Here is a 26,432-nt window from a genome sequence, read left to right as displayed (position 1 = left end):
CCAACGTGCAACGGCCTTACTACAAGCGCAAATCCACACCTCTTCTACAGCAAGGTCGGGCCACGAGTGGGTCTTCACATGGAAAAAAAACCCGGGTGGTGCCACTCTTTCCGCCACCTCGTTTAGCTCGTTAGATCGTTTATTTCAAAATCACGCACGGTTCTCGCTCCGGGCTGTGCTGCCTTCTCCCTCCGCTTCCCCAGCCTCCTTCCTGTTGGCTTCGGCGGCTTCCTTCTCATCAGCCTCAAGCTTCTCCCGGTTCCAACTGAGCAATCTCTCGTCTCCTGGCTTCCGTGGCTTCACAATGTTCACCACAAGCACGAGAATTCCCACAACCATGCAGCAGGCGCCGCCGGCGATCCACGAGAAAGCCAAGAAATAGTTCTTGCCTCCAAGCACAGACCGCTGCGAAATGAAGATCTTCTTCTTGCCGTCGTAGGGCAACACGGGGAAGTGCAACCCGACGCTCACCTCGTAGACACCCTCCGGGAGCGCCTCGTTGTCGTTCCGCATGTAGAGCTTGTTGAACTTCTGGAGCGCCGATGTAAACATCCAGTTCTGGAAGTCTTCCCACTGCGAGATGTCGGGCACGTTGGTGGAGTTGTAGCCCTCAGGGAACATCTTGTACCAGTTTGGAGGAGGAGCAATCTCGCTGGGGTCGTACTTGGTTTTTTTGAAACGGCCGTCGTTGGTGGACCAGGAAATGCCGTTTCTGGACCAGACATAGTCGTCGCTGGTGCCGTTGACGCCGCTGAAAGTGGGCGTGAAGGTGTCGTTGAACAAGGAGTTTGCTACAAGACCGCAAGGGTACAACTTCTTGCCGCTGTCGTCCTGAGAAAGCGGCTCGCAGTTCTCTCCCACACCGTCCTTGATGGCCGCCAAGGAGGCCGCTGTGCCCTGGATCTGGTCCTCGGAGAAGGACTTGGCATAACGTCTGTGGTTCTGCGAGAAGTTCTCCAAACGGTAAAAGAAGTAGAGCGGGCTCTTCAACGTGTGGGGAACGTGGAACTGGATCTTGCACACCCGTCTCTCGTCCTCAAAAGGCTGGCTCTCGTTGGTGTCCAACTTCCACTGCGCCTGAGGCACATCGGCATAATCCAAGTTGTAGTTTGTGTACTGGTCCGGAATAGGCAGCCAGTAGTCCGCCGAGGCCAAGTTCTCACACTGGGTGTAGTCGATGGTGAAGTCCTCCACTCTATGGGAAGCCAACCACATGGCACCTCCCAAAGGAAGAAGAAACACACCAAGGCCCAAAAGAATCGGAATAAGCCAGTGCGCGGTGATCACCGGATTGATGGCCTTGAGCCGCTGCTGCTGAAACGCGTTGTCGTTGGGCCGCCTCAGCTTCTCCTTCTTGGGCTCGATCGCATAGTCCGAGTCTGAATCGGACTCTGTCTCCAAATCGCCTCTTTGATCAAAACCCGGATCGGGCTGGTCGTCAAACGGCGAGCCAGACGCCAGCAGACCCTGCATTTCGGGCGCCAGCACGTCGTTGCTGGAGTTCTTGACGCTCATGGAAAAGAGAAGTAGGTGAAAGTTGATGAGATTGAGATCGCTGCGGGACGTAGATATGCCGGGGTGCGTGAATATTGCAAGTTGAAGTTTATTCGAATCTCTTTGTTGATTGAATTGAAAGAGTTAAGAGGTTTATGAGAGTAAGGGGTGTTTTTTTTCTTTTTTTTGGGAGCCCTGACTCGCTTTGTTGTCGGTGCTACGGTTCATTCGGCAACTGTGCTAAGCCGTGAACCCGCACTCAGGAACGGAGAGTAGGTCAAATACGGGTTTTAAAATTAGCGTGTGGGCGGTCAAAAATAGAATTTTTTTTGGCTTTTCGTGAACGTCTAAACCAGCCCAAAAGGCTGCTTGGCTTTTTCGAGTTCCTGGCAATCGGTGGATGTGGATTGAGTTATTGGTGAGGAGACCTCGTGGCTCCGAACCTGGCGTGGAGAAAATTACCGCGTGGTTGGAATTGCTGGATTTAGGTTAGTGGATCTGGCGAGATTTGGCAATTTCGGGGGACTAGATGGGTGTAGGGGGAGGTTTGTTGATGCTGGCTCGTTCAAGGTGTACCTGAGAAAGTGGAGTCGGGTAAAACAAAGGAGGAGGTCAAAAAATTTTGACATATTTATTTATTACTAGGTTCCAATTGGCTGGTGCCTCTAAATTACCGTAGAGCTCAGTGGCAGGTTAAGTTGGGTCTCATTGGTTGAATCATGATCAGTACACTTTCGCCTGATGTAAGTGCTGCTCACAGACTACACTTCATGATGGCGATTGCGCATCTGAGTAGCCTCGAAAATCAATTGTTCCTGTTTCGAAAGATCAAGGCACTGTGTGCTTGTTCGGTGGGATCAGATCAAGACCACGACGTTCCTCTGATGGTACGATGTTTTGATAATTTCCTATTCCACTTCATTTTTCATTTTCTGGAATTCTGAACAGTATCATTCTTGTTGTTGGTAGCGCCTTGTGCACGTCGTATGATTCCACTAGTTCACGTCATGGAGCTGTAGTTGCACTGAGTGAGCAAAACTGGATAGCTGTAAAAAGTACAAAAAACGAACCATAACCAAAGGTCTTACCAGAAGAGCTTTCAAATGATAAATAGAACATTGCGTCTGCGGATGCATACTCAGGGCACATCTATATGATCAGCTTTTATCAAAATTCTACAAGCCTGGCGACCTCGACCCTTCATAACCACTGGCCATTCCAGGCTGACCTCGAAAATCCATTCACATCCCATCATGACAAGCCAAGAAGCAATATAACTTAGAAAATTGCTTCAATGAAGGCTTTTTCTCGTGATGTTTCAAACCTTCATGAGCACCAGATCTCCAATGGAATGGCTGCGAAATCGGTCTTCTCAGAAAGATCCCCAACAACCGCCCACACCAGGCACCTATCGAACGAAAAACGATTTTATATATGATCCAAGCATCACGAAATCGCCCACTTTCAAAAAACTTGTCCATTTGTTCAAATCCCCACTTTTGGAAATTTTTCACTTTCTCCAGTCTGTCCTCAACGACACACCAACCCCACCCATTCCCTGCCATTCTGCAACAAAATAAAAAAAGAAAGAAACCAAAACAGTTAAAGCCACTTCTTCCAATCTACACCCATTTAAAAGTACTCTTCCAAAGAATTCACCACAGGCTAGTCCCATCGTTCAAACACCGGTGTCTTCGCGCGTGCAGTATGTTCAAATTTTTTAGCGGTTGCTTCAGCTTTCATCAAAACCACTTTTTCCAATGGACGGCGCAGAGAGAAACATCGAAATCTGGAAGATCAAGAAGTTGATCAAGTCCCTCGAGCTTGCCCGTGGTAACGGTACCTCCATGATCTCGTTGATCATCCCGCCAGGATCCCAGATCTCCTTGACTCAGAAGAAGTTGACTGAAGAATACGGTACCGCTTCCAACATCAAGTCGAGAGTCAACCGTCTTTCCGTTCTTTCCGCCATCACTTCCACCCAGCAGAAATTGAAGTTGTACACGCACTGCCCCAAAAACGGTCTTGTGCTTTACTGTGGTGATGTCATTACCGATGAGGGTAAGGAAAAGAAGTTGAACATTGACTTTGAGCCCTTCAAGCCAATTAACACGTCTTTGTACTTGTGTGACAACAAGTTCCACGTGGAGGCGCTTTCTGAGTTGCTTCAGGACGACGACCGTTTCGGTTTCATCATCATGGACGGTAATGGAGCCCTTTTCGGTGCTGTTTCTGGTAACAACCGTGAGGTTTTGCATAAGTTTACTGTTGATTTGCCCAAGAAGCACGGTAGAGGTGGTCAGTCTGCTGTTCGTTTCTCCCGTTTGAGAGAGGAAAAGAGACACAACTACGTCAGAAAAGTCGCCGAGGTTGCCGTGCAAAACTTTATCGAAAACGACAAGGTCAACTGTAAGGGTTTGATTTTGGCCGGTTCTGCTGATTTCAAGAACGAATTGTCCAAGTCCGACTTGTTCGACCCCAGATTGCAGGCCCGTGTGTTGAAGATTGTCGATGTTTCTTACGGTGGTGAGAACGGTTTCAACCAGGCCATTGAGCTTTCTGCCGAGACCTTGGCCAACGTCAAGTTCGTCCAGGAGAAGAAGCTTTTGAATACTTACTTCGAGGAGATTTCTCTTGATACTGGTAAGTTCTGTTACGGTATCGAGGACACTTTGAAAGCCTTGGATGCTGGTGCTTGTGAGACCGTCATTGTCTACGAGAACTTGAACATTGTCAGATACACCTTGAAGAACTCCGAGGACCGTGAGGTGATTGCCCACGTGAACCCTGAGTTGGGAGACAAATCTTACTTGATCGACAAGGCCACTGGTAACGAGATGGAGACTGTCAAGGAGGAGATGTTCTTGGAGTGGTTGGCTGAGAACTACAAGAGCTTCGGTGCTACTCTTGAGTTTGTCACCGACCGTTCTTCCGAGGGTGCCCAGTTCGTCCAGGGTTTCGGTGGTGTTGGTGCTCTTTTGAGATACAAGCTCAACTTCGAGCAGTTGGTTGACGAGTCCGACGAGGACGAGGACGAGTACTACGACAGTGATGAGGACTTCATTTAAAAGGTGTGGTTAGACGCGGCCTGCCAGGCCCGCTTCTGTGTATTTTAGAATGCAATTCGGAAACGATTCCGCTGTAGATGCTTATTTTCTGTTCTTTTTGTTCTTTTTTTGGCCCTTGAGCTCGTCCAAGGCCTTCACGGCTTCTCTACCAAGAACGGTTTCTGATGTTTTACCTGAAACGATCTGGTGTGCCAAGTTTTCAAGTCCACTGGTGAGGTATGATCTTCTGTGGTTCTTCCGAAGAGGAACATTGAGAAGCTCTCTGAGCTTGGCTTTTTCGATCTTGGCCTCCTCATTCGTGAGCTTCTTGCCGTCATTTCTCTTCTTTTGCTTTTTAATCACATCATCCTCGAAATCTTCAATACCATCAAGGTCCTCAATTCCCAAATCCTCAGCAGCCTGTTTGACCCATGACGACTCTTTTCTTGTTGCTGTAGATGCAATAGACGAATCTGCCAATTTGGATGCAATACGAACCCGCTCTCTAAGCTGAGTAACAAGGTCGTAGTCAATGTCCAACATCTTGAGGTCTCCTTTCCCAGAAACCTTGGAGTGTTTTTCAGCACTTGCAGCCACGAGGTTTCTCAACTTTCTGAAAGGTCCCGAGGCCTCTTGTGGAGAGCAAAACATGACAGAAACACCTTCTTCACCGGCTCTGGCAGTTCTACCCGAACGATGAATGTACACATCAGCAGATCTGGGCAAATGGTAGTGAGCCACATGGTCGATATGGGGAATATCCAAACCTCTTGCTGCCACATCGGAGGCTATAAGCACAGATGTTTTGTTATTCTCCGTGGAGGCCTTGAAGCGTTCAAGAGCACGCAATCTCTGTTTTTGAACCATCGACGAGTGGATGGAGAATGCTGGGATTTTGAGGTTTTCAAGGAAAGGAACAAGTCTCTTGACGGAGTCCACAGCATTTGCAAAGACAAGCGTGGATCCAGGGTACATGAGCAAAAAGTAGTACAAGAAAAGGTCTCTTTCTGCTGCACCGCACTCAACAAGAGCTTCTGTGACTTGACCAGAAACGATTTCCTTAGGGTTGGCATCACAAAGTGATGGCTTGGGATCCTTGAATCGAAGCTTTTTGGATAAAAGTTCGAGAATCTCGGTGTTGCCGATAAGGCCTCCACTGTAAGCTTTTTTCTCCTTCTGCTTGCCCTTCTTGTCGAGCTTACCGAAAAGGTCCTTGGAAAAAGTGGCAGAGAAAACCAAGGTCTGCCATTTGTAACCATACTTCTTGCTATCTCTGCCTTTAATGAAGAGCTCAAGAATCTTTTCAAACTCCTCAAAGTGTCCGTCCTGCAACAATCTATCAGCTTCATCGAGGACAACGGTATCAGTAGCACCGAGTCTAGCAGCCAAGTCGGAGTTTTTCTCTATAAGTTCCAAAAGACGACCTGGGGTGGCCACAATGATACTAGGGCCGTATTCCAACATACGCTCTTGTTTCTGGATAGAAAGACCACCAGTAATAGAAACAATACCATGCTGTGAAAGTGGAGCGTACTTTGAGATTCTGTTCAAGTGATCAACAACTTGGTGTGCCAATTCTCTGGTGGGTGCAAAGATTATACCAGAAGGAGGTGGGATTTCTTCTTTGGCACGGGTTTCCTTGATTTCGTTCAACTTTTGGATATGTCTTTCGAGAATAGGAAGACCATAAGCTAGGGTCTTACCGGAGCCGGTTGTAGCTTTACCAATGACGTCTTTGCCTTCTATAGCCAAAGGAATGGCCGATTTCTGAATCGCCGTTGGGGTTTTGAAGCCAAGCAGCTGGAGACCGTTTAGAAGATACGGACTGAGAGAAACCGAGTTCCAGTTGGGCAAATCGATATCGTCATCTGGAAGGGGAATGTCCAAACCAGCAAATGCGTTGGCACTGAGATTTCCATCATTGTCGTCATTGTCTTCAAGAGCTTTTTCTCTGGCTTCCTTGGCCTCGAGCTTTTTCTGTTTCTGTTTCTCTTTCTTTTCCTTGAGCTTCGCCTTGTTCTTCTCCTTCTGCTTGGCTTTCTTTTCATCCTGGGGGCTCATTTCAGTGGCTTTTTCTTCAGATTCGCCATCCTTGACTTCCTCTTCCAGCTCATCCTTCAGTTCCTGCTTATTCTTCTTCTGTTTCTTCTTCTTCGGCTCATCGAAACCCAAAAACTCGTCATCGGAAGCCTCCAAATCACTCTCTCTAGAAACAAACTCGGCCTTACCGTTCACCATCTTAACATCAACGCCCTCAAGCTCTTCAATGCCAAACAAACCACCGTAGTCTTCCATGTGGTCTGGAATGTCAACTGGCTTCCATTTGAGTGCATCTGCCTTGATGATTTTGTTGGTTCTGCCCTGCTTTTGTTTCATCGTGGGCGTGACCCTTTTGGCCAGCAGCTTAAAGCTGCGTTTTCCTTGCGGAGGCATAATTAAATTTCAATAGTGGTTGAAATCTAGGATTATGGGGTAGATGTATCTGAAAAGCATCGAGATGAGCTCGCGTGATACTGGGCACGTGCTACCCAGTAATTCCATGATCCATGGTATTTCAAAACCGTTGATATATTTTTGATTAATATTTGGGGCAAAATATTGATTTTTGAAGAATCAACATTGTTTTGGGTGCTGGGTGCAAATCTATAGCTACCACCCTGATCCTACTACCAATGCGAATCAACATACAACTACATGCTAAAACGACCAAAGACGATAAGTTCGTCTGCAGGGGTGCAGCGAAAACCGAAGCTCAAGCCACAGAAAGCTCGCAAGATTATACGACGTTTCCATGTTTTGCAGAAAAACAAGACGGCTCTTTTGAGAATCCTAGACCTTGATGAGTCGGACTACAAGGAGAAACTAGGATCGGTGTACGCTAAGGAGTTTGAGACATTCAAGCTTCCAAAGAAGCCCGAGCTCTTCAAGTTCGATAATACCACATCCAGATCTGAAATTGCCAAGATGCTAGGCCGCATTGACAAGGAGGTTGAACTAAGAGGAGGACTCCATATATACCAGATGGCTTCTACTGTGGGGCAGGCTTCTGAACGAGGAGGTGACTCTTCAAAGAAACTAGTTGAATGGTACAAGGATCTCGGACGAACGGCTGCAAAGAGCTTGGAAATCGGGTGTCTCAGTCCCAATAACCAGATCTCAACCAGTGGGTTGTTTGGAGAAGTCACGAGAATTGACTTGAACTCTCAGGATCCAAAGATTCTCCAGCAGGATTTCATGGAAAGGCCGCTACCTGTGGATGATACAGACCGCTTTGATCTCATACTGTGTTCTCTCGTGTTGAACTTTGTTCCTTCTGCTGAAAAGAGAGGTGAGATGTTGAAGAGGATGGCTCAATTTTTGCTTCCTGTTAGTGAAACACCCCTGAGTGTTTTCATGGTTTTGCCGTTGCCGTGTGTGTCGAATTCTCGGTATATGAGCCGGGAGTTGTTTTTGGAAGTTATGGGAAAAGTGGGTTTTTCTCAAGTGAAGTATCACGAAGCCAACAAGGTGGCATACTGGCTCTTCGACTGGAACGGGAAGAAGCCAAGGACTGGAAAAAAGGAGAAGAAGAAGGAGATTCTTCCGGGTGCAACGAGAAACAACTTTTACATCTCCCTAGGGTGATCAAGCCCGCCATTGAAGAAGACTGAGACTTAACTTATAACGATGGTTTCAGAATAGGTTACAATTCATTTTGCTGCCAGAGGTAAAAGACAAGGTGATGCACGCTCAATCAAGCCAAGTATTAAAAGTCAATTAGCACATGATTCATGAAAGCGGAATTGAACTCCCTGCAACATATCCATCATTCTTGTCATGATTCTGCATCGAAATCCATCCATATCCAGGGAACCCATCCCTTTCAATCCCTCAAGGCCCGTATGACTACTCGTGTGATTTTCTAGAAGCGGAGTCAAGCACGGCTATACAGACATATCGATATGATCAAAGAGGCACAATGACCCATCGTGCATTCGAGATCGATCTGGACCTGCTGATATTATTTCTAGAAACCCGGGGAAAACTGAATACAGAATTCTCTCAGACACTGTACCCCACAATTTCACCTAACAAATGTACCATCAGACCATCGTTCGCCTCGAATCTGGAAGCATCAAAAGAAATTCACATACGTCTAAAAATATTCCTGTTTGAGCAATGAAACTCCGTCACGTCCTGCGAGGAGCGATAAGTGCTCTCTCATTGAAATTAAAGAGAAATGGGAGCGGAAAGCGATTGAGCAAACCTTAAAGTGGTTGCCACCTAATTGACGTTTTTTTCTTTCGATCAATTGACAGCTTCTCTAAAGCTTCACAGCTGTGAGCTGATTTGTTACCCACTTCTTCAAACTTGCGTGGTGTGGTATGCGCTTAAGCGAGATACTTGCGTTTTGGACCCTTCCAAAAGAAAGCACTGAAACAGGGCGACCTTGCTTGCTTCTCCCCGTTTCTTTCTTTTTTTCCCATTTATTTTTACCTATTTGCACCGTCAGATCATTCATCGCAGGTACCTGAAATTGAGCGTCTGGTGATGCCTGCAAATCTCTCAGCAAGTCATGCAGGTATCCGGAAAAACTTCCGATCTTTTCGGACGATTCGACGCAGCTGGCAAGTCGGCAACTAAACCCTCCGTTAAACTGACCATTTTTTATACGGCAAGGCAATTGTGTCGTACTGCCGTTCGGACTTTTACAGGTCCTGTGTGAAGGAGCGCCGTTTTGACATCATGGTTTGTTCCGGTGTGCCTCGAGGCTAATTGCAACATCGATCGATGTTCCATTTTCTCGCCCTCCAGCAAGCCCCCACATACACTGTGATGTCCCCCAGGTACTCCCCCCACTTACCTGAAAAACTCCAAGGACAAAAAAGGCTCGGAATGTAGATTGAAGCCGGTCGCTTGAAGAAGCCTAAAGTTGACATAACATGCCACGGACAGCGAACGAGGTTTATCCGGGCTTCATGCCTCACGAGCTTCCCGACGCCGCTCCTTGTCTAGACCTTTACCCCGAAAGCAGTTTTTTACGAATCGTCAGAAGACGCACTCTCTTCTCGAATTTTCAGCCTTGCAGGTGCCAATTGCCTGTCAATGCCCGGAGGTCCTCACAAGTCTTGGCTTTTTTTGCACCCACTTTTTTTCGCCTTTCAGTAGGGAGATTCTTAACTCCAGAAAAAATTTCCGGGGCATCTCCGGAGAAACCTGGAGCGAATTGGGGAATGCATCATGTATGCAAAGCCGCCCGCAGATGGACTGGCAGGACCTGCTCAGCTAAGTATGGGGCCGGCCTGCATGAGAACGACGTTTCTAAGTGCATTTGCAGTCACCCTGGCGTGGTGCGTCGCTGTGCATGCAGCTTGCATTGTTGGCAGACAATTGCAACATGAAATGCCTCACAGCGCCGGTAAAATTTAGCACTTACCTGGAACAGCCAAAAACTATAAATGTGGGCCCATCCCACCTTCTATTTTTTATCATCAACAACTTACGATCATGTCTCGTGAAGAAACAACTTCCTCGGGTGTGCAAACACCCACCAACGATTCGCTTTTGGACAAGTCCATCCAGGAGCAGAAGAAGGACTCCACTGAGGAGGACCTTCCTGAATTGCCCAAGAAATCTACAAAAGAGTATCTTGTGGTGGCCACCTTGTGTCTTTTGGTTGCATTCGGTGGTTTTGTCTTTGGTTTCGATACCGGTACTATTTCCGGTTTCGTGAACATGCCTGACTTCAAGGAGAGATTCGGTCAGCTCAATGGTTCTGGTGAGTACTACCTCAGTGACGTCAGAACCGGTTTGATGGTTTCCATTTTCAATGTGGGTTGCGCCATCGGTGGTATTTTCATTTGCAAAGTCGGTGATGTCTACGGTAGAAGAATCGGTATCATGTTCGCCATGGTCATCTACATCGTCGGTATCGTTATTCAGATTGCTTCTCAGGATGCCTGGTACCAATACTTCATTGGTCGTTTGATCACTGGTCTCGCTGTCGGTACCGTTTCCGTCATTTGTCCACTTTTCATTTCCGAGGTTTCTCCAAAGCAAATCAGAGGTACCTTGGTCTGCTGCTTCCAGTTGTGTATCACCTTGGGTATCTTCTTGGGTTACTGTACCACGTACGGTACCAAGACCTACTCCGACTCCAGACTGTGGAGAATCCCATTGGGTCTCTGTTTTGCATGGGCTCTTATGTTGTTGGGTGGTATGGTTTCCATGCCTGAGTCTCCAAGATACTTGATTGAGAAGAGCAGAATTGAAGATGCCAGAAACTCCATCGCCAGATCCAACAAGGTTTCCGTGGAGGACCCTGCCGTTTACACCGAAGTGCAGCTTATTCAGGCTGGTATCGATCGTGAGAAGCTTGCTGGTAATGCCTCCTGGAAGGAATTGATCACTGGTAAGCCAAAGATTCTCAGAAGAGTCATCATGGGTATTATGCTTCAATCCTTGCAGCAGTTGACCGGTGACAACTACTTCTTCTACTACGGTACCACCATTTTCAAGGCCGTTGGTCTTAAGGACTCTTTCCAGACCTCCATCATCTTGGGTGTGGTCAACTTTGCATCGACATTCCTCAACATCTACCTCATTGAACGTTTGGGTAGAAGAGTCTGTCTCCTTGCCGGCTCCGTCAGCATGTTTGTGTGTTTCCTCATTTACTCCATTCTCGGTTCCGTCAACTTGTACATTGACGGTTTCGAAAACACCGAAGAAAACACCAGAAAGCCAACCGGTAACGCCATGATTTTCATCACCTGCTTGTACATTGCATCTTTCGCTTCGACCTGGGCAGGTGGTTGTTACTGCATCATCTCTGAGACTTACCCATTGAGAATCAGAGCCAAGGCCATGTCTGTGGCCACTGCCGCCAACTGGATGTGGGGATTTTTGATTTCCTTCTTCACCCCCTTCATCACTTCCGCCATCCACTTCAACTTCGGTTTTGTTTTCACCGGCTGCTTGTTGTTCTCCATCTTCTATGTGTACTTCTTTGTCTACGAGACAAAGGGTCTTTCTTTGGAGGAGGTCGATGAGATGTACGCCTCTGGTGTTTCTGCCTGGAAGTCCGCCAACTGGGAGCCTCCTTCGGTAGCCCACATGGCCCACTCCACTGGATACGCTGCTGACGAAAAGCCTGGTGATGAACAGGTTTAATGACGATACGAAAGGACCTTATAGATTTGTCCAAAGCATAGATAGCACAATAACAACGAAAAGAATCAAGGATGTATTTTTGAGGAACATTGGTGTCGTGCCGATGGTGCTTGTTTGTTGATATATACAACTGGGTACGACAGTGGCGGTGTTCTTGCGTATACGAAAACGACTCACCTTTCTGGGCAGATGGTGGGGCTACTGGATATAGAGATGTCAAAGTCTATGAAAACTTAATGTCAACGTCTTTTTCAACAACCTATTGATATACTGTAGATGCCGTAGAGAAAAGGACACAACAATCCAAACAAAATGAACACAATTTTATATGGAAACATCGCAAACACCACCCCTCCATCCACGTCAAACTTCTCCAAAATAATCAAGGTGGGGTCTTCTGGGGATGGGACGATATTCTGAGCCGATATTCCCCGTAGAGGGTGTCGTGAAAATAAGGTCAGGCTGACTGACCGAGGATGAACTCCAACCTTGTGACAGAGTGGCTGGGGCATCTGAGGCTGCATAATTTACGACCAACGGTGTCTGGAGAACGTCCGAAAAGGGCAGGTTGAAATATGGCTCAGTAGATTGCCGAGGTATTTTGCGGTGACAAGTTGCAAAACGATTTGCAAAGCCACGAGATGGATGGGCTGCTACTGCGTGACGGTGCATTTTTTCTCCGTATGTGCAAGGCGAGTGCATTGTAATACTGCATGCTCGCCCAAACAGGGCATTCAGCAATACAAGTCCGGCACATAGCGCCCCATTACGACTCTCTGTAACGTCGCCGCGCCGTCTCTAATGCACCGTCGCATGATTCTTCCGAAGTTTTTTTTTGCAACCAAAACCGTGTCACCATGGTTTTTCCGTCTGCTGAGCCCACAGTCAGCCGTGGCCATCCCATCAAGGCAGCTCCACCACATCCAATAGCATTATAAATATCGGGCCTGGCGACCCCCTATTCTACTTTTTTTTCATCATCACTTACAAACACATCAACACAAATACATAATCATGTCTCAAACTAATTTGGAGCAGACCCAACTGGGAGCTCCCACTACCAACACGAACATCAACGACAACGTTCTTTTGGATAAGGAGGTCGACAAGGACTTGGCAGTCGAGCCTCCTAAGGAAATCGACACTCGTTCGGGCAAAGAGTACATTGCCATGTCGGTTTTCTGTTTCCTCGTTGCCTTTGGTGGTTTTGTTTTCGGTTTTGACACCGGTACGATTTCCGGTTTCGTCGCTATGGACAACTTCATTGAGCGTTTTGGTCAGCTCAAAAGTTCTGGTGAATACTATCTTTCCAACTCGAGAACCGGTTTGATGGTTTCTATCTTCAACATCGGTTGCTGCATTGGTGGTATTTTTATTGGCAAAGTCGGTGACATGTGGGGCAGAAGAATGGGTATCATGTTGGCTATGGCTATTTACGTTGTGGGCATTGCTATCCAGATTTCTTCTGACGACAAGTGGTACCAATTCTTCATTGGCCGTTTTGTTACTGGTCTTGCTGTCGGTACTGTTTCCGTTGTTGCTCCTGTCTTTATTTCCGAGGTTGCCCCCAAACAGGTCAGAGGTACTTTGGTCTGTTGTTTCCAGCTTTGCATCACTTTGGGTATCTTTATTGGTTACTGCTGCACTTACGGTACTAAGACCTACGACGATGCCAAGTGCTGGAGAATCCCATTGGGTCTTTGCTTTGTCTGGGCTGCCCTTTTGGTCTGTGGTATGTTGAACATGCCTGAGTCCCCAAGATTCCTTATGATGAAACAGAGAGTCGACGATGCCAGAAGATCCATTGCCAGATCCAACAAGGTTGACATTAACGACGATGTTGTCGAGGCTGAAATCAGAACCATCCAGGCTGGTCTTGACAAGGAGGCTCTTGCTGGTAACGCCGACTGGATGGAGTTGATCAACGGTAAGCCAAAGATCTTCAGAAGAGTCATCATCGGTATCATTACCGCCATCTTGCAGCAGCTTTCCGGTATCAACTACTTCTTCTACTACGGTACCACCATCTTCAAGGCTGTCGGTATGAACGACTCTTTCAAGACTTCCATCATTTTGGGTGCTGTCAACTTGGTTTCCACTTTCCCTAACATTTGGGCCATTGAGCATTTGGGTAGAAGACTTACCCTCTTGATTGGTTCCGTCTGCATGACCATCTGTCTTGTCATTTACTCCGCCTTGGGTTCCGCCAAATTGTACATTGACGGTTACGACAACACCGAAGAAAACACCAGAAAGCCAACCGGTAACGCCATGATTTTCATCACCTGCTTGAACATTTTCTTCTTTGCTTCCACCTGGGCCGGTGGTGTCTACTGCATTCTTTCCGAAAACTACCCATTGAGAATCAGATCCAAGGCCATGTCTGTCGCTACCGGAGCTAACTGGATTTTTGGTTTCTTGATTGCCTTCTTCACTCCATTCATCACCTCCGCCATCCACTTCAACTACGGTTTCGTTTTTGCCGGTTCCATGTTGTTCTCCGTCTTCTTCATCTACTTCTTCCTTTGTGAGACCAAGGGTCTTTCTTTGGAGGAGGTTGACGAGATGTACGCTTCTGGTTTGGCTGCCTGGAAGACTGGTGGATTCGTCCCCGAGGCCGAAAAGACCGAGACTGCTTAGACGGTCATAAACTTACTGCCACTGTACATTCGCAGGGCTTAATATTCTAATTTTGAATGAATGATGTTTTACCGATACAAGTTGTGTAGATTTGATACACTCGGAATTACTTAAAAATGGGGTTTTAAGCTCGAAGATACGAGAAGAAAATTGGGAGCTTGAGATTGAAAAAATCGATGCAAGTGGAAGTGTTGTTACGTAGATGATGTTTGCAGCTGTTTGCAGCAATGATGATGCTTCTTTCAAGAAGTGGGGGGTCAGCAAATCCTATCTTGTGATTTTTTTGTGTTTGTTAAATTGATCTGATTTAATGGAAACCCCCACTTAATCTACAGAGAAAACCATTTTATTGTGAATTTATTTTGTCGAGTAAAATCATGTGTTTGACAAAACTTACGTACCCAGTCTGAGTGTTGTACTATTTGTAGCAAGACGTACTTTCTCATTAATGTGTCAAATATGAGGCGTTCACATGAACCGCACCGAAAGTGATGAGCTAGATGCCATTAAAACCGGTATTTGAGAACATTGACGATAATGGCGATTTATTAGCTGTTTCAAAATAGCAGTCTACAATAGAGCAAAACGGGTAGACAACAAAAGTAGAAATGCTGCGGAATCTGTCATAGCATGTTCCACCCATACTCCACCAAATCCTTCACCGACAAGCTAAAAAAACCGAATTACTGATTTTCACTGATCTCCAACAACCTACTTCAACTTCCCCTGCTCTTGTCACCTTTTTCCCACAAAAACCCAAAACCCAGAGAGTCCACTTTTTCACTCAAAACGGTAGCGCACTTCCTAACCGTAGCGCATTCTCGTATATCGACGCAGGTAAGCCACACCAGGAAGCAACCTGATATCTCCGCCATCATGGACCCAACAAGGCACAATTTTCGGCAATTTCCATTTTATAACCTCACCAATATCAAAACTTCATGAACTTCTCATAAACTTTTGGATGGGCCGATTTCGACATTACACTCCCTGCGTAAGCGAGGTAACTACCCGACAGGGCAGCAAATCCAGAAACCAGAACGGCGGAGCCGTTGGAACAATGCAACAACAGTCATTCTTCTTTTTGCATGTGTCGACTTTTCCTAACCCCCTACATTGAGAAATTTTTCATATTTTTCACCACGTAGACGTGTTTCAAGATGCCGAGAATGGGCCGATCGCGGTGTGGCTGATAGTGCCAGGTCGGCTTGAACTGCCATAGTTAACGGCTTCTTGGATACACTAACGCCGAGCACGGCACGTATCTGCGGCCATTGGCCCGAGATTTTCCATGTTTTTTCACCGTTCAGTGCCAACAATCCAACGACATTCACTCGGGTGTTCACGGGAAGGAGGGGTAGACTAGCGGGGCCAGCGCGGGGGACGGTACCGGCCTCACGTGCCAGTTCCGCTGACCCGAAAAGACTGTTTAAACCGCCATAATCAACGCCATTGACGACCATCAACGGCCTGGGCGCACTCTCCGCGCCGTGTTACCCCTCCTCCCCGAAATCTGGCGTCTTCTGGCGTGTTTGAGTCACCTGAAAATTTTCTCCGATCGGCTTTCGCACAAGTATATAAGCACCCCAGATCCCCAAATTTCTCGGTAACCAAAATGCTCCGCTCTTCTAGATCCTTTTCTGTTTGCGCCAGATTGGCCAAGTGGAACGAAATCCCATTGGCTCCTCCCGACAAGATCCTCGGCATCAGCGAGGCCTTCGTCAAGGACACCAACAACAAAAAAATCAACTTGGGTGTCGGTGCCTACAGAGACGGCAAGGGTAAGCCAATTGTGTTCCCTTCGGTGAAGAAGGCCGAAACCGTGCTTTTGGAGAACGAGTCCAACAAGGAGTACACCGGTATCACCGGTTCCAAGACCTACCAGGACGCGGTCAAGAACTTCATTTTCAACAACTCTGACAAGGACACCAACGGTGCTCAATTGATCAAGGACGGCCGTATTGTCACTGCCCAGACCATCTCCGGTACCGGTTCTCTCCGTGTTATCGCCGATTTCCTCAACAGATTCTACTCCTCGGGCCAGATCATCGTTCCTAAGCCAACCTGGGCCAACCACGTTGCTGTGTTCACCGATGCTGGCATGAAGGCTGACTTTTACGCCTACTACGACAAGGAGAACAACGGCTTGGACTTTGAGAACCTCAAGAAGTCCGTTGCCGCTGCTCCTGAGGAGTCTGTGATTTTGTTGCACGCCTGTTGCCACAACCCTACTGGTATGGACTTGACTCCCCAGGAATGGGAGGAAGTTTTGGAGATCATCCAGCAGAAGAAGCTCTTCCCTCTTGTGGACATGGCCTACCAGGGCTTTGCCTCCGGTAACACCTACGAGGACATTGGCTTGATCAGAAGATTGAACGAGCTCGTTGTCCAGGGCAAGATCCCAACCTACGCTCTTTGCCAGTCCTTCGCCAAGAACATGGGCTTGTACGGTGAGAGAACCGGTTCCATCTCTATTATTACCGAGTCTGCCGAGCACTCCAAGGCTGTGGAGTCCCAGCTCAAGAAGTTGATCAGACCAATCTACTCCAACCCACCAATCCACGGATCTAGAATCGTCGAGACCATCTTCTCCAACAAGGACTTGTACAACGAGTGGTTGGCCGACTTGGACGCTGTGGTGGGCCGCTTGAACGTGATCAGAGACAAGTTGTACCAGAAGTTGGACAAGTCCAACTACAACTGGGACCACTTGTTGAAGCAGCGTGGTATGTTTATCTACACCGGTTTGTCTGCCGAGCAGGTGATTGAGTTGAGAGAGAAGTACTCTGTGTACGCCACCGAGGACGGTCGTTTCTCCATCTCTGGTGTCAATGAGGACAACGTTGACTACTTGGCTGACGCCATCAACCAGGTTATCAAAAAATAGGTCACTGGGTGTCCTAGCTGTTCATAGTAACGACGAAAACGAGAAATGTTTTGTAATTTTGGAGGAATGAAGGGTAGTGAGATAGTTGAAGATGAGGAAGGCTAGGCCGGTTTGACACATTGATAAGGTTTGAGGTGCATTATCAATTGCCGCAGGCAAATTTAGACATAAGGTTTGGTGCCTAGAGCTTCTAGAAGCATATCCCTTAATCGTGGATTTGGAATAACGTTCACTCGGTTCATGGAATTTTTCACAATTTTCAGCCAATTCCAGGGTTGCGTGAGATTGGTCCAATTGGATCTCTACCTCCAAATCAGGAGATCCTCAGGATGCCATCAGATGATTTTACAACTATTGCAATAATCATCCAAAATGTTGTCTAGAACAGTAGATCACTCAAATTTCCCCTCGGGTTTCAATCCAATGCTCCGAGATTTCCTTTGTGTGTAAAAGTGCCCCGCCCTGCGTCGGACCCTTGAGCCCCACAAAATGAAATCTCTATACATTTTCAACAATGCGATTAAAGAACTACTTCCAAAGAATTCCGTCATTTCTTCTATATCTTCATATCAATGACACCACCTCCTCTACACGATGCGTCTCCTGACACCCAAATACGAGGCTGAGGGGAATGGACCATGTTGTGGAGAATAACACAAAGTCCATTCAAAAGTATCAACTGTGAATTCTAAGATCATGGTGGGGAAGAGATTCGGGAGTTTCAGGTCCGTAAGGGGGTGCCCCGCGTTGCCCCACCGGGGAACATAAATAGGGCGCCATTTCCCACTTTCTGAAATTGCACAAAACTGCACCTCTCGCCTGCACTGTTGGCCGGCGCGACATCAACACCGCAACTTTCTTCACTTTCAACAACTCCAATGTCCTCCGTCGTAGAAACGAAGCCCTTCCCTGACCAGAAGCCCGGAACCTCCGGCCTCAGAAAGAAGGTCACTGTGTTCCAGCAGGAGAACTACACCGAGAACTTCATTCAAGCCATCCTCGAGGCGATCCCAGAGGGAGCGACCTTGGTTGTGGGCGGTGACGGCAGATACTACAATGACCATGTGGTGCAGCTCATCATTGAAATTGCTGCTGCCAATGGCGTCAAGAAGATCATTGTGGGCCAGAACGGCTTGCTTTCCACTCCAGCCACTTCCCACATCATCAGAATCACCAAGGCCACAGGTGGTATCATTTTGACCGCCTCGCACAACCCAGGCGGTCCAGACAAGGACTTGGGTATCAAGTACAACATGGCAAATGGTGGCCCTGCTCCAGAGTCTGTGACCAACAAAATCTACGAGATTTCCAAGTCTCTCACTCAGTACAAGACCTACAAGCTCGATAAGGTTGACCTCCAGAACGAAGGCACCAGCAAGGCCGGTCCAATTGAGGTTGAGGTCATCAACCCAACCAGTGCTTACGTCGCTCTCATGAAAGACATCTTTGACTTCCCTCTCATCAAGAAGTTCATTCACAGTGCCGGCGAGTCCCAAGGTTTCAAGGTTCTTTTCGACGCTTTGAACGGTATCACTGGTCCTTACGGCCACAAGATCTTTGTTGAGGAATTGGGCTTGCCTGAGACCTCTGTCCAGAACTTCGTGCCTAAGCCAGACTTTGGTGGTTTGCACCCTGACCCCAACTTGACCTACGCAGAGACTTTGGTCAGCAAGGTTGACGCCGAGAACATTGCTTTTGGCGCCGCTTCTGATGGTGACGGTGACAGAAACATGATCTATGGTGCTGGTGCTTTCGTCTCTCCTGGTGACTCTGTGGCCATCATCGCAGAATACGCTGACGCTATTCCTTACTTCAAGGAGCAGGGCGTCTACGGGTTGGCTCGTTCCATGCCAACTTCCGGTGCATTGGACTTGGTTGCCAAGGACAAGAACCTCAATGTCTACGAAGTGCCTACCGGTTGGAAGTTCTTCTGTAACTTGTTCGACGCCAAGAAGTTGTCCATCTGTGGTGAGGAATCTTTCGGTACCGGCTCGAACCACATCAGAGAAAAGGATGGTTTATGGGCCATCTGTGCCTGGTTGAATGTCTTGGCTGACTTCAACCAGAAGTACCCTAACGAAAAGACCAGCATCAAGGCCGTCCAGGAGAAGTTCTGGCAGAAGTATGGCAGAACTTTCTTCACCAGATACGACTACGAAGAAGTCTCCAGCGAAGGCGCTGCCAAGCTTGTGGAGCTCCTCGGCTCTATTGTCGAGCAAAAGAAGGAGGGCTCTGAGTTGGCTCCAGGTTACACCGTCAAAGAAGCTGCCAACTTCTCCTACACTGACTTGGACGGCTCTGTGTCGAAAAATCAGGGTTTGTTCATCAAGTTCACCAACGGATTGCGTTTCATTGTGCGTTTGTCGGGCACTGGATCTTCTGGAGCCACGGTGAGATTGTACTTGGAGAAGCATTCTGCTGACCCATCCACGTACTCCGAGCCTGTTGACAACTTCTTCTCTAAGGACATTGCTTTCATCTTGGAGTTGTTGAAGTTCAAGGAGTTGTTGGGTAAGGACCAGCCAGATGTGAAGACCTAATTGCATGCATTGGAGTAAGTAAACCAATGGACGCGGCCGTAGCCGATGATAAAAGAATCAACAGTGTAGAAGATCGAGTTAACGACAGTGATTATGACCTTTTACTCTATGGACCTAAGAGAAGTTTACTAGCAGTTTCGAACACAGCAGTCAAAGTACTTAGATGATAAAGATCTTATCTCTTTCCTCTTTAGGTCTACATGATGATCCTTATTCTACCCTTCAAAAGCTTTTAAACACTGCTTCCTGGACCTTGCATTCATTGGTAGTCATTAAATAATTATACATGTTATACTAACGTTAGCATTTAGTATCTAAGGCTCCTGCTTGGCCTTCTTCTCATCCTCCTCATGGGCATTCTGGCTTTGCAAAGCAATCACCTCGTCCAACCTTCTACGCATGGAAGATTCCCTTAAACGAGCGGCTTGTTCCATTGCTTCGAGTTCCATGATCCTCGTTCTGTACAAGTCATTGACAAGTTCAAGCTCGGAGATCCGAGTTTTCAAAAGAGTGTTTTCGTAAGCAACCCCTTCTGCCGACGTTGGAACAGGAGCACCATGGCTGTTCTGGTTATTATTGTTGTTATTATTGTTGTTATTGCTCCTGTCCCCGTCGTCATTACCGGAGCCCTGCTGCTGTTGCGTGGGTTTCTCAGGATTAGAATTCGTACTGGATTCACCGGATTTCTGACTTTGCTGGGGAGCCTGTGAAGGCTGGCTTTCGCCGGAGGAATTCTGAACAACTTTAGCATGTTCACTGCTCAAATGGCTGATCTCTTCCGTCTTGACAGGATGGAGATTCAGAATTGAAGGCAATGGACCTGAGGTCGGACCCAGACCAGGCGTGCCAGGGCCATTAGTAGGCGTCATGCCTCTAGACACCGTTTGGTGAAGAGGAGGCAAGGATGGCTTTGGAAGACCCAGGTGGTCTCTTTTGGGAGAGTCCAAGTGGAACTGAGGACCAAACGAAGGAGAAGCAATGACGTTGGAGGAGGCGCCGGTGGAAGTGCCCAGGGAGGGGCGATTCCGGGCAAAATCCTCGAATCTTGCTTGGCTGGGGTTTTGGCAGAAGGACCCATGAGCGAAACACCGTTCATGTTCTCGTGACCAGGACCCTTGAAAGTGGCCGAAGGGCCAAGAACATTCAGCATGTTCTCCAAAGCACCAGCAGCCTGGGCAGCCGAAAGCGAACCCTTGGGCGAAGCAGCACCCGTAGACGACACAGAACGAGCATTCAGAAGCGTCGTGCTGAGCATAAGCGGAGAGGTGATTCTCTGCAATCCTGGGGCAAACTGGGTAGGCGTCGACGAAGGATAGTGCAACAGCTGCACCTGGGACGAAATGCCCAGAAGGTGGTGCAAATGGTGTGGCAAAGGAGCATGGCCCAGAGGAACCCTAGGGTGAGAAAGAGGCAGTGGAACCGCCGTAGCCGAGGAAGCAAGACCGGGCAAATGATGGATCGCGTGATGCTGAGGCTGGTGCTGAGGCTGGTGCTGCTGGTGCTGCTGGTGCTGCTGGTGCTGCTGGTGCTGTGGAGGCTGCTGTTGATGCTGAGGCTGCACGGCGAAATCCGGAGGAGGACTTCTTTTACGGCTTTGTCTGGGCAGTTTTTTGCCCAGCAACGTGGGCACCAGCAGGCTCAGGGCCAGCAGCAGGCCCGACAGCAGCGGACGCAGCTCCTTGGCTTTGAGTTCCGGAGTGTTGGCGCTGTTCTTCTTCAGGAAGTTGGGCTGCTTGATCCGGTTTCTCAGCTTGATGGTGTCCGTTTTCAAGCTGATGGGTCTGGGCCGGCCATGGAGCTTCAAAAAGAGACCACACGCGTTGCACAAGACCTGACCCGTCTCGTCACGGCGCCATAGCGGGGTGGTTTGTGTTTTGCAGTTCCGACAAACGGGTGACAGGATGTTCAGTTTCGTTGTGGTGGTGCCGTTGTTGATCAGCGTTGTTGTTTTGGCGTTGGGGTGCACCGGGTTGGGGTTCACCGGGTTGGGGTTCACCATTTGCGGTAATCTCTGGATTTCACTCATCTGGGGGAAACTGGTTGCAACGAGAATTTTGGATGAAGGGGTGTTTTATTTGTTATCGACCTTTGGCGCTTATCGAAAACAGCGTGAAAGGACGGGTGCGTGTGAGGGGGGTTATGTCACAGCGAAATGAGGGATAGTGATCCGAGGAGTTTTCGATCCGAGGGCACTTTGTACTGGTGAGTAGATAAAAGAAGTGGTGTTTTGAAGGTTTTTTTTTTCTGTCTCAGGTGTAGCCTGAAAAAAATTCCATCCATCAGATAAGCCAAGCGCGACATTTCTGCCTCGGCCGCTCCAACCAAGGGAGAGGGCTCCTCGGTCACGTGAGGATAAGACGGTATTAAGAACATGCCACTACTGTACTCTACGTATTCTAATCATCCCTTGGAGCCCTGGTTTCTCTCTGCTGTTGGTGGTGCGACATTGTCGTGGGATAAGATAACTTCTCTGCTTACTTAAGCAAGATAAGGCGATTAGCGCGACATATTCCCTAAACAACAAGGTTGCGAGCGGATTGGTAGATGCACGACCCCCACAATTGCATACAAACTAGGCTTAAGAGCAATTGAACAACTTCGCTACGTGAACTGAAACCCGCGCTTTTCATCGATACCCCTACTTATTCCTTATCAGTGGATTATGGTGGGGGTCCCGCCGACCCGGTAAAATGTCGCGATGTCGTTGCGCATCACGTGAGTCCAAGGCTCCTCGTCGAGGACAGAAAACAAACTTTTTTTTTACTATTTCGAGACTGCCGGAACAGCCTGTCACCAGTGAAAATCCTGTCTGCAATCGCCGTACACTGCCAGTCTAGATCGGCACATCCAAATCAGACAATTTTTTAGCAAACGTAGTCAAGATCCAAAGCCACTTAAGAATCTGGATTTTTCCCAAATAAGTACTTGATGTTTCTGATAAGCGTCCGGCATCTCGTCAGACGGTTGCAAAACGGCTCAAATTAAGTAGCGTTGCATTTTCCTCATTATGCACCGACGAAGCAATCGCCGTTGTGTAACGTTCTAGCCTCTCCCTTAAAGTTTATAAATTTCTGAATCATGGGGCTCTTTGGTATAAGGTATGGTGCGGTAGCGGTAATTGCTAAAGTAAGGTAGGCAAAGTAGGGCGTTACGCCACATTGGAGTATCGAACCTTGCAGGAATTGTGCCAGTTTTGGGGTTTTGTGGAGGTGAAAGTGTGGATTAGTATGGCGATCAAGGAGGGGTGGACTTTGCGTGTTGAAAATTTGCTCATGTGCTCTTTCTGTTTGAGCCATTTTAAGGTAGCATGTGAGCTATGATTTACGACAGTTTTCGATCGTATACGAATAATGGCTGATCGGGGAATACGACAATATAGTCTGAAGTCATTTAGGTAATAGATCATGAATGAGAGCTCTTCACGCACTTTCCTGCTGAGTCCCTTGTGCCCTTTTAGCCTGTAGAATTTGATCCACGTACCCGGCCATATGTTCAGAATCCTCTATAATATGGTGCTTCTGACCGGTTTCTCTATCGTCAATATTCTCCGAAAGATTGGCTCCAGTGTAGATACTCAAAGTGGATGGTTTGTCAAAAGGTGGTATAACAAGGCTGCCAAAAGCATAGAAGCCAAGGGACGAACTGATAACGGCATTCTTGAAGTCCTTGAAGCTGAGGTCGCCGTGTGTAGAAAAAAGCACATATTTTGATGGAACCAATGGCTCAGATGCAAGCTGGATAACAGGCCAGCCAAACTCAAATGAAGAAGTGCCTGGACGGCTTCCTTTGCGGATTTCTTTACCTTCGAGGATCTCCTCCACGAGAAGCTTCATGTAGGGAGATGTCACCACAAGACTTATGTCCTCATGGCGATATCCCAAAAGCCGCATGAACTGATAAAGGCCCACGATGAATGTAGCTTCATCAACATTGACTTGTTTCTCCGAAGAAGGCACTTTGATCATCATGGTGGTTTTCTGTAAACCAGGATTGTAAGAAGGTTCAGCTGTTGTTCGTTTTCCAACCAAACTGGCAATTTCAGGTCTCACACTTCCCAGCTCTTCAAGTAATACGAGGGGTTGCAAATTAAGTGGATTTGAATCTCCAAAGAAAACCACCCTCTCTGTATCCTGCGTCACAACGGCTTCAGTCTCTGCTCCAACAAAGGAGATGACATGCTTGAAGCTATTTCCCACTAGGTGAACTGAATCAGAAGCACAGACGACAAAGGGATGCAATGAACTAATCGCTTTTTCTGCATCATCCGGATATCTTTCAATGTCTGCCTTATCCAATGGAAGTAGACGCTGGATCTGTGCAAACGTGCCTTTGATTCCATGATAGTGCTTCACCACAGCATCTAGAGCGTCCTTCACAGGAGTGTCCTTCTCGAACTGAAGCGATGCAAAAGGGTATTTCAAGACCGAGGGGAAGGTTTCTTTTAATGTCTTGAGATACTCATCCCAGCGAGGTTTGATTTGGGAGTCATAGAATACAATAGCGTTCCTCAAGGAGGAGGTGAAATCAAAGTCCTCGAGTTGGAGGTATTTGGCGAGTTCACCAACGTGTCGAAGAAGCTTATCAGCCTTTGAACGAGTACTGTGAATGTCTCCACATTTGTATGTCACTGGAACCAACCTATCTGTGAGGCTTAACCTCTCGAGATGAAAGGTTGTTGGAAGAATGACAAGGCAGCGTTCTGATACGCCTTGATTGATGTAGATAGTCTCGAGAAATGTCCTGACCAAGGTATCACCTCCTGAATGTGGGAGACAGCTTATGTATGATACCAGGGATGAAAGAATCTCTAGGAGAGCCCGAGATTGGTCTTCAGAAAGATTCTTGTCGGAATCGGATATCTCGAATTTTGATGCTTTGTAGTCGATGATCGTCAGGTTCTCGTTGTCCTTTCTTCTCTTCTTAGTAGAAGTGGTGAAGCTTTCGTGAATGCCTTCAACCTTCCAGAGTCTCTCCACTGTCTTGCTCTTTAACAAATCAATATTCGACTCTTCAAGGGAAGGTAACAAGCGGACATTGTGGAGGGAAGGCAATGTGATGAGTCCGTTGTAAGGGCGGTTCTCCTCTGCAAGACTCACAGTCAATGCCTTTTGTGATACTGCTTTGACTTCGACAAGTCTTGCTTTCATTAGTCCGTACTTGCATACTCGGGAGAAGTGCTCGTGCTTCACAGGTTTTTCAAGGTGAAGAAGGACAACATAGTCACCTTGACGAACATCCTTTCTTCCAGACAGTAAGGAAAGCTCTAGATCTGAACCCTTACCTTCCGATTTCTCAACAGCCGAGTAGTACCTGCTTGTTCCTTGAATGCCGTCTTTGGTGATATTGAGTCTCTGGAGACACTGCTGAAGATGACGGTTGATGGAGGAGAAGAGTTGATATTCCCAGGTTTTCAAATGATCGTCAGATGCAAAGTATGCGGGGATTTGTAAACCAAGCGTGGGTGGGTGATTGAACAGATCAAAAAGTTCAAGCTCTGAAATAGATTGTTCTTTCAATTGAGGAACAGCTTTGCGGATGACCACATCTGCAAGAAAGTCAGGATCTTCAATATCACCTTCGTACCCTAACACTCCGGCGAATTTCTTAAGTTTCTCGAAATCCAAGTCCACGAGATTTTCCACCAAGTCCGACCTCGTTAGGTCGTATGGCAGTAGACAGTCACCGAGAAGGCCAAACCCTAGTTCCCTCGCTTTCTCCTGAAGCTTTGAGAATTGGGAAAAGCTTGGTTCCTCAGACTGAATGTCGATTAGATGTTTGAGTTGGGGATCTTCGCAATTGGCAAAAACTGAAAGGAAGCACCTTGAGTCAACTGCTTCAGAAATAGCATCGGCTTTTTCAACTCGTGCAACACCAAGGAGGTAAACCAAAGCTGATGCCGTTTTGGCACTGGTCACCGAGAACTCCCCACTCAAGAAGTGGTTCGTATAACTTTCTAGTATAGAGTCCAACCATCTATCGAAAAGTTCATGCTTCATCAAAGCCTCTGGATCATTGCGTAGAACCACACTCAAAAAGACGTAACTCAAGTATTCAAAGTCCACGATCAGCTCGTCCAAGGCGTTCAATGTGGTCTGTAAAACTCGCTGTAGCAAGGTATTGAGTTTTTCACTATCCAGGGACAAAAGGGACCATTGGCTTTGACTCCTGCCAACCACTGAGGTATAGAAGACAATAGCAAGAATTAATTCAACGTGGTTGTTGGTCACATCAGCGTGAAAGAACTTCCAGGCCACGTTTTGGAGGTATCCTTCTTGGAGGTTGTCGAGGTCAGTGTGAGATTTTACCTTATCGTAAACATCAGTGATCAAGGACGGCAGGAACTTTTTAGGTGGACGATGTCGCTGAGCAGAAAGTACTGCCACAAGCGACTTTTTGGATGCAGGGGCCATGTGGTTGGACTAGGATTATCGGTGTAGTAGGTACCGATGGGGTTTGTTGATAGTACTGTATGTGCACCGAAGAGCTGCCTTAAGATGCCTTGAAGGAAGCCTACGAAATTGATCGATTTATAATCGATAGTATTTTCTTTCATTAAAATGAAGTCGTATTTACAGGTGGCCGACAAAAACCTCGGCTGCATCGTATATGGCGTGATAGAAGTGTGAAAGATGAGCTCGATTAGCAGCCATTCAGTCTATATATCAACGAGTTCTG

The 26,432-nt window shown here is 47.4% G+C and overlaps 10 protein-coding genes across 10 annotated transcripts; 6 read left to right on the top strand and 4 right to left on the bottom strand. All coding sequences in view use genetic code 12, as the record gives it.

The window, feature by feature from the left end:
- Nucleotides 1-150: 150 nt before the first annotated feature.
- On the bottom strand, nucleotides 151-1,515 carry LEM3 (Lem3p; the record flags this gene model as incomplete). Its single annotated transcript, XM_025483344.1, has 1 exon — nucleotides 151-1,515. The coding sequence occupies one exon, from the start codon at nucleotides 1,513-1,515 to the stop codon at nucleotides 151-153; it is 1,365 nt and encodes a 454-aa protein (XP_025337557.1).
- A 1,739-nt stretch (nucleotides 1,516-3,254) lies between these two features.
- ERF1 (translation termination factor eRF1) lies at nucleotides 3,255-4,562 on the top strand (the record flags this gene model as incomplete). The annotated part of the gene is made up of 1 exon (XM_025483343.1): nucleotides 3,255-4,562. One exon carries the CDS (start codon nucleotides 3,255-3,257, stop codon nucleotides 4,560-4,562), a length of 1,308 nt encoding a protein of 435 aa, XP_025337556.1.
- Nucleotides 4,563-4,643: 81 nt separating this feature from the next.
- On the bottom strand, nucleotides 4,644-6,974 carry MAK5 (putative ATP-dependent RNA helicase; the record flags this gene model as incomplete). The annotated part of the gene is made up of 1 exon (XM_025483342.1): nucleotides 4,644-6,974. The coding sequence occupies one exon, from the start codon at nucleotides 6,972-6,974 to the stop codon at nucleotides 4,644-4,646; it is 2,331 nt and encodes a 776-aa protein (XP_025337555.1).
- Nucleotides 6,975-7,235: 261 nt separating this feature from the next.
- On the top strand, nucleotides 7,236-8,165 carry CXQ87_004909 (25S rRNA (adenine2142-N1)-methyltransferase; the record flags this gene model as incomplete). Its single annotated transcript, XM_025483341.1, has 1 exon — nucleotides 7,236-8,165. One exon carries the CDS (start codon nucleotides 7,236-7,238, stop codon nucleotides 8,163-8,165), a length of 930 nt encoding a protein of 309 aa, XP_025337554.1.
- A 1,863-nt stretch (nucleotides 8,166-10,028) lies between these two features.
- On the top strand, nucleotides 10,029-11,690 carry CXQ87_004908 (sugar porter family MFS transporter; the record flags this gene model as incomplete). The annotated part of the gene is made up of 1 exon (XM_025483340.1): nucleotides 10,029-11,690. One exon carries the CDS (start codon nucleotides 10,029-10,031, stop codon nucleotides 11,688-11,690), a length of 1,662 nt encoding a protein of 553 aa, XP_025337553.1.
- Nucleotides 11,691-12,704: 1,014 nt separating this feature from the next.
- CXQ87_004907 (sugar porter family MFS transporter) lies at nucleotides 12,705-14,330 on the top strand (the record flags this gene model as incomplete). Its single annotated transcript, XM_025483339.1, has 1 exon — nucleotides 12,705-14,330. The coding sequence occupies one exon, from the start codon at nucleotides 12,705-12,707 to the stop codon at nucleotides 14,328-14,330; it is 1,626 nt and encodes a 541-aa protein (XP_025337552.1).
- Nucleotides 14,331-15,945: 1,615 nt separating this feature from the next.
- On the top strand, nucleotides 15,946-17,217 carry AAT1 (aspartate transaminase; the record flags this gene model as incomplete). Its single annotated transcript, XM_025483338.1, has 1 exon — nucleotides 15,946-17,217. The coding sequence occupies one exon, from the start codon at nucleotides 15,946-15,948 to the stop codon at nucleotides 17,215-17,217; it is 1,272 nt and encodes a 423-aa protein (XP_025337551.1).
- An 878-nt stretch (nucleotides 17,218-18,095) lies between these two features.
- PGM2 (phosphoglucomutase) lies at nucleotides 18,096-19,757 on the top strand (the record flags this gene model as incomplete). The annotated part of the gene is made up of 1 exon (XM_025483337.1): nucleotides 18,096-19,757. The coding sequence occupies one exon, from the start codon at nucleotides 18,096-18,098 to the stop codon at nucleotides 19,755-19,757; it is 1,662 nt and encodes a 553-aa protein (XP_025337550.1).
- A 314-nt stretch (nucleotides 19,758-20,071) lies between these two features.
- On the bottom strand, nucleotides 20,072-21,783 carry GZF3 (Gzf3p; the record flags this gene model as incomplete). The annotated part of the gene is made up of 2 exons (XM_025483336.1): nucleotides 20,072-20,805; nucleotides 20,832-21,783. The coding sequence occupies 2 exons, from the start codon at nucleotides 21,781-21,783 to the stop codon at nucleotides 20,072-20,074; spliced, it is 1,686 nt and encodes a 561-aa protein (XP_025337549.1).
- Nucleotides 21,784-23,176: 1,393 nt separating this feature from the next.
- Nucleotides 23,177-26,167, bottom strand: CXQ87_004903 (uncharacterized protein; the record flags this gene model as incomplete). The annotated part of the gene is made up of 1 exon (XM_025483335.1): nucleotides 23,177-26,167. The coding sequence occupies one exon, from the start codon at nucleotides 26,165-26,167 to the stop codon at nucleotides 23,177-23,179; it is 2,991 nt and encodes a 996-aa protein (XP_025337548.1).
- Nucleotides 26,168-26,432: the final 265 nt, after the last annotated feature.

The sequence above is a fragment of the Candidozyma duobushaemuli genome (genome assembly GCF_002926085.2).
Source record: "Candidozyma duobushaemuli strain B09383 chromosome Unknown F_B09383, whole genome shotgun sequence".
Classification (NCBI taxonomy): domain Eukaryota; kingdom Fungi; phylum Ascomycota; class Pichiomycetes; order Serinales; family Metschnikowiaceae; genus Candidozyma; species Candidozyma duobushaemuli.
This window is presented reverse-complemented; position numbering and strand designations above follow the sequence as displayed.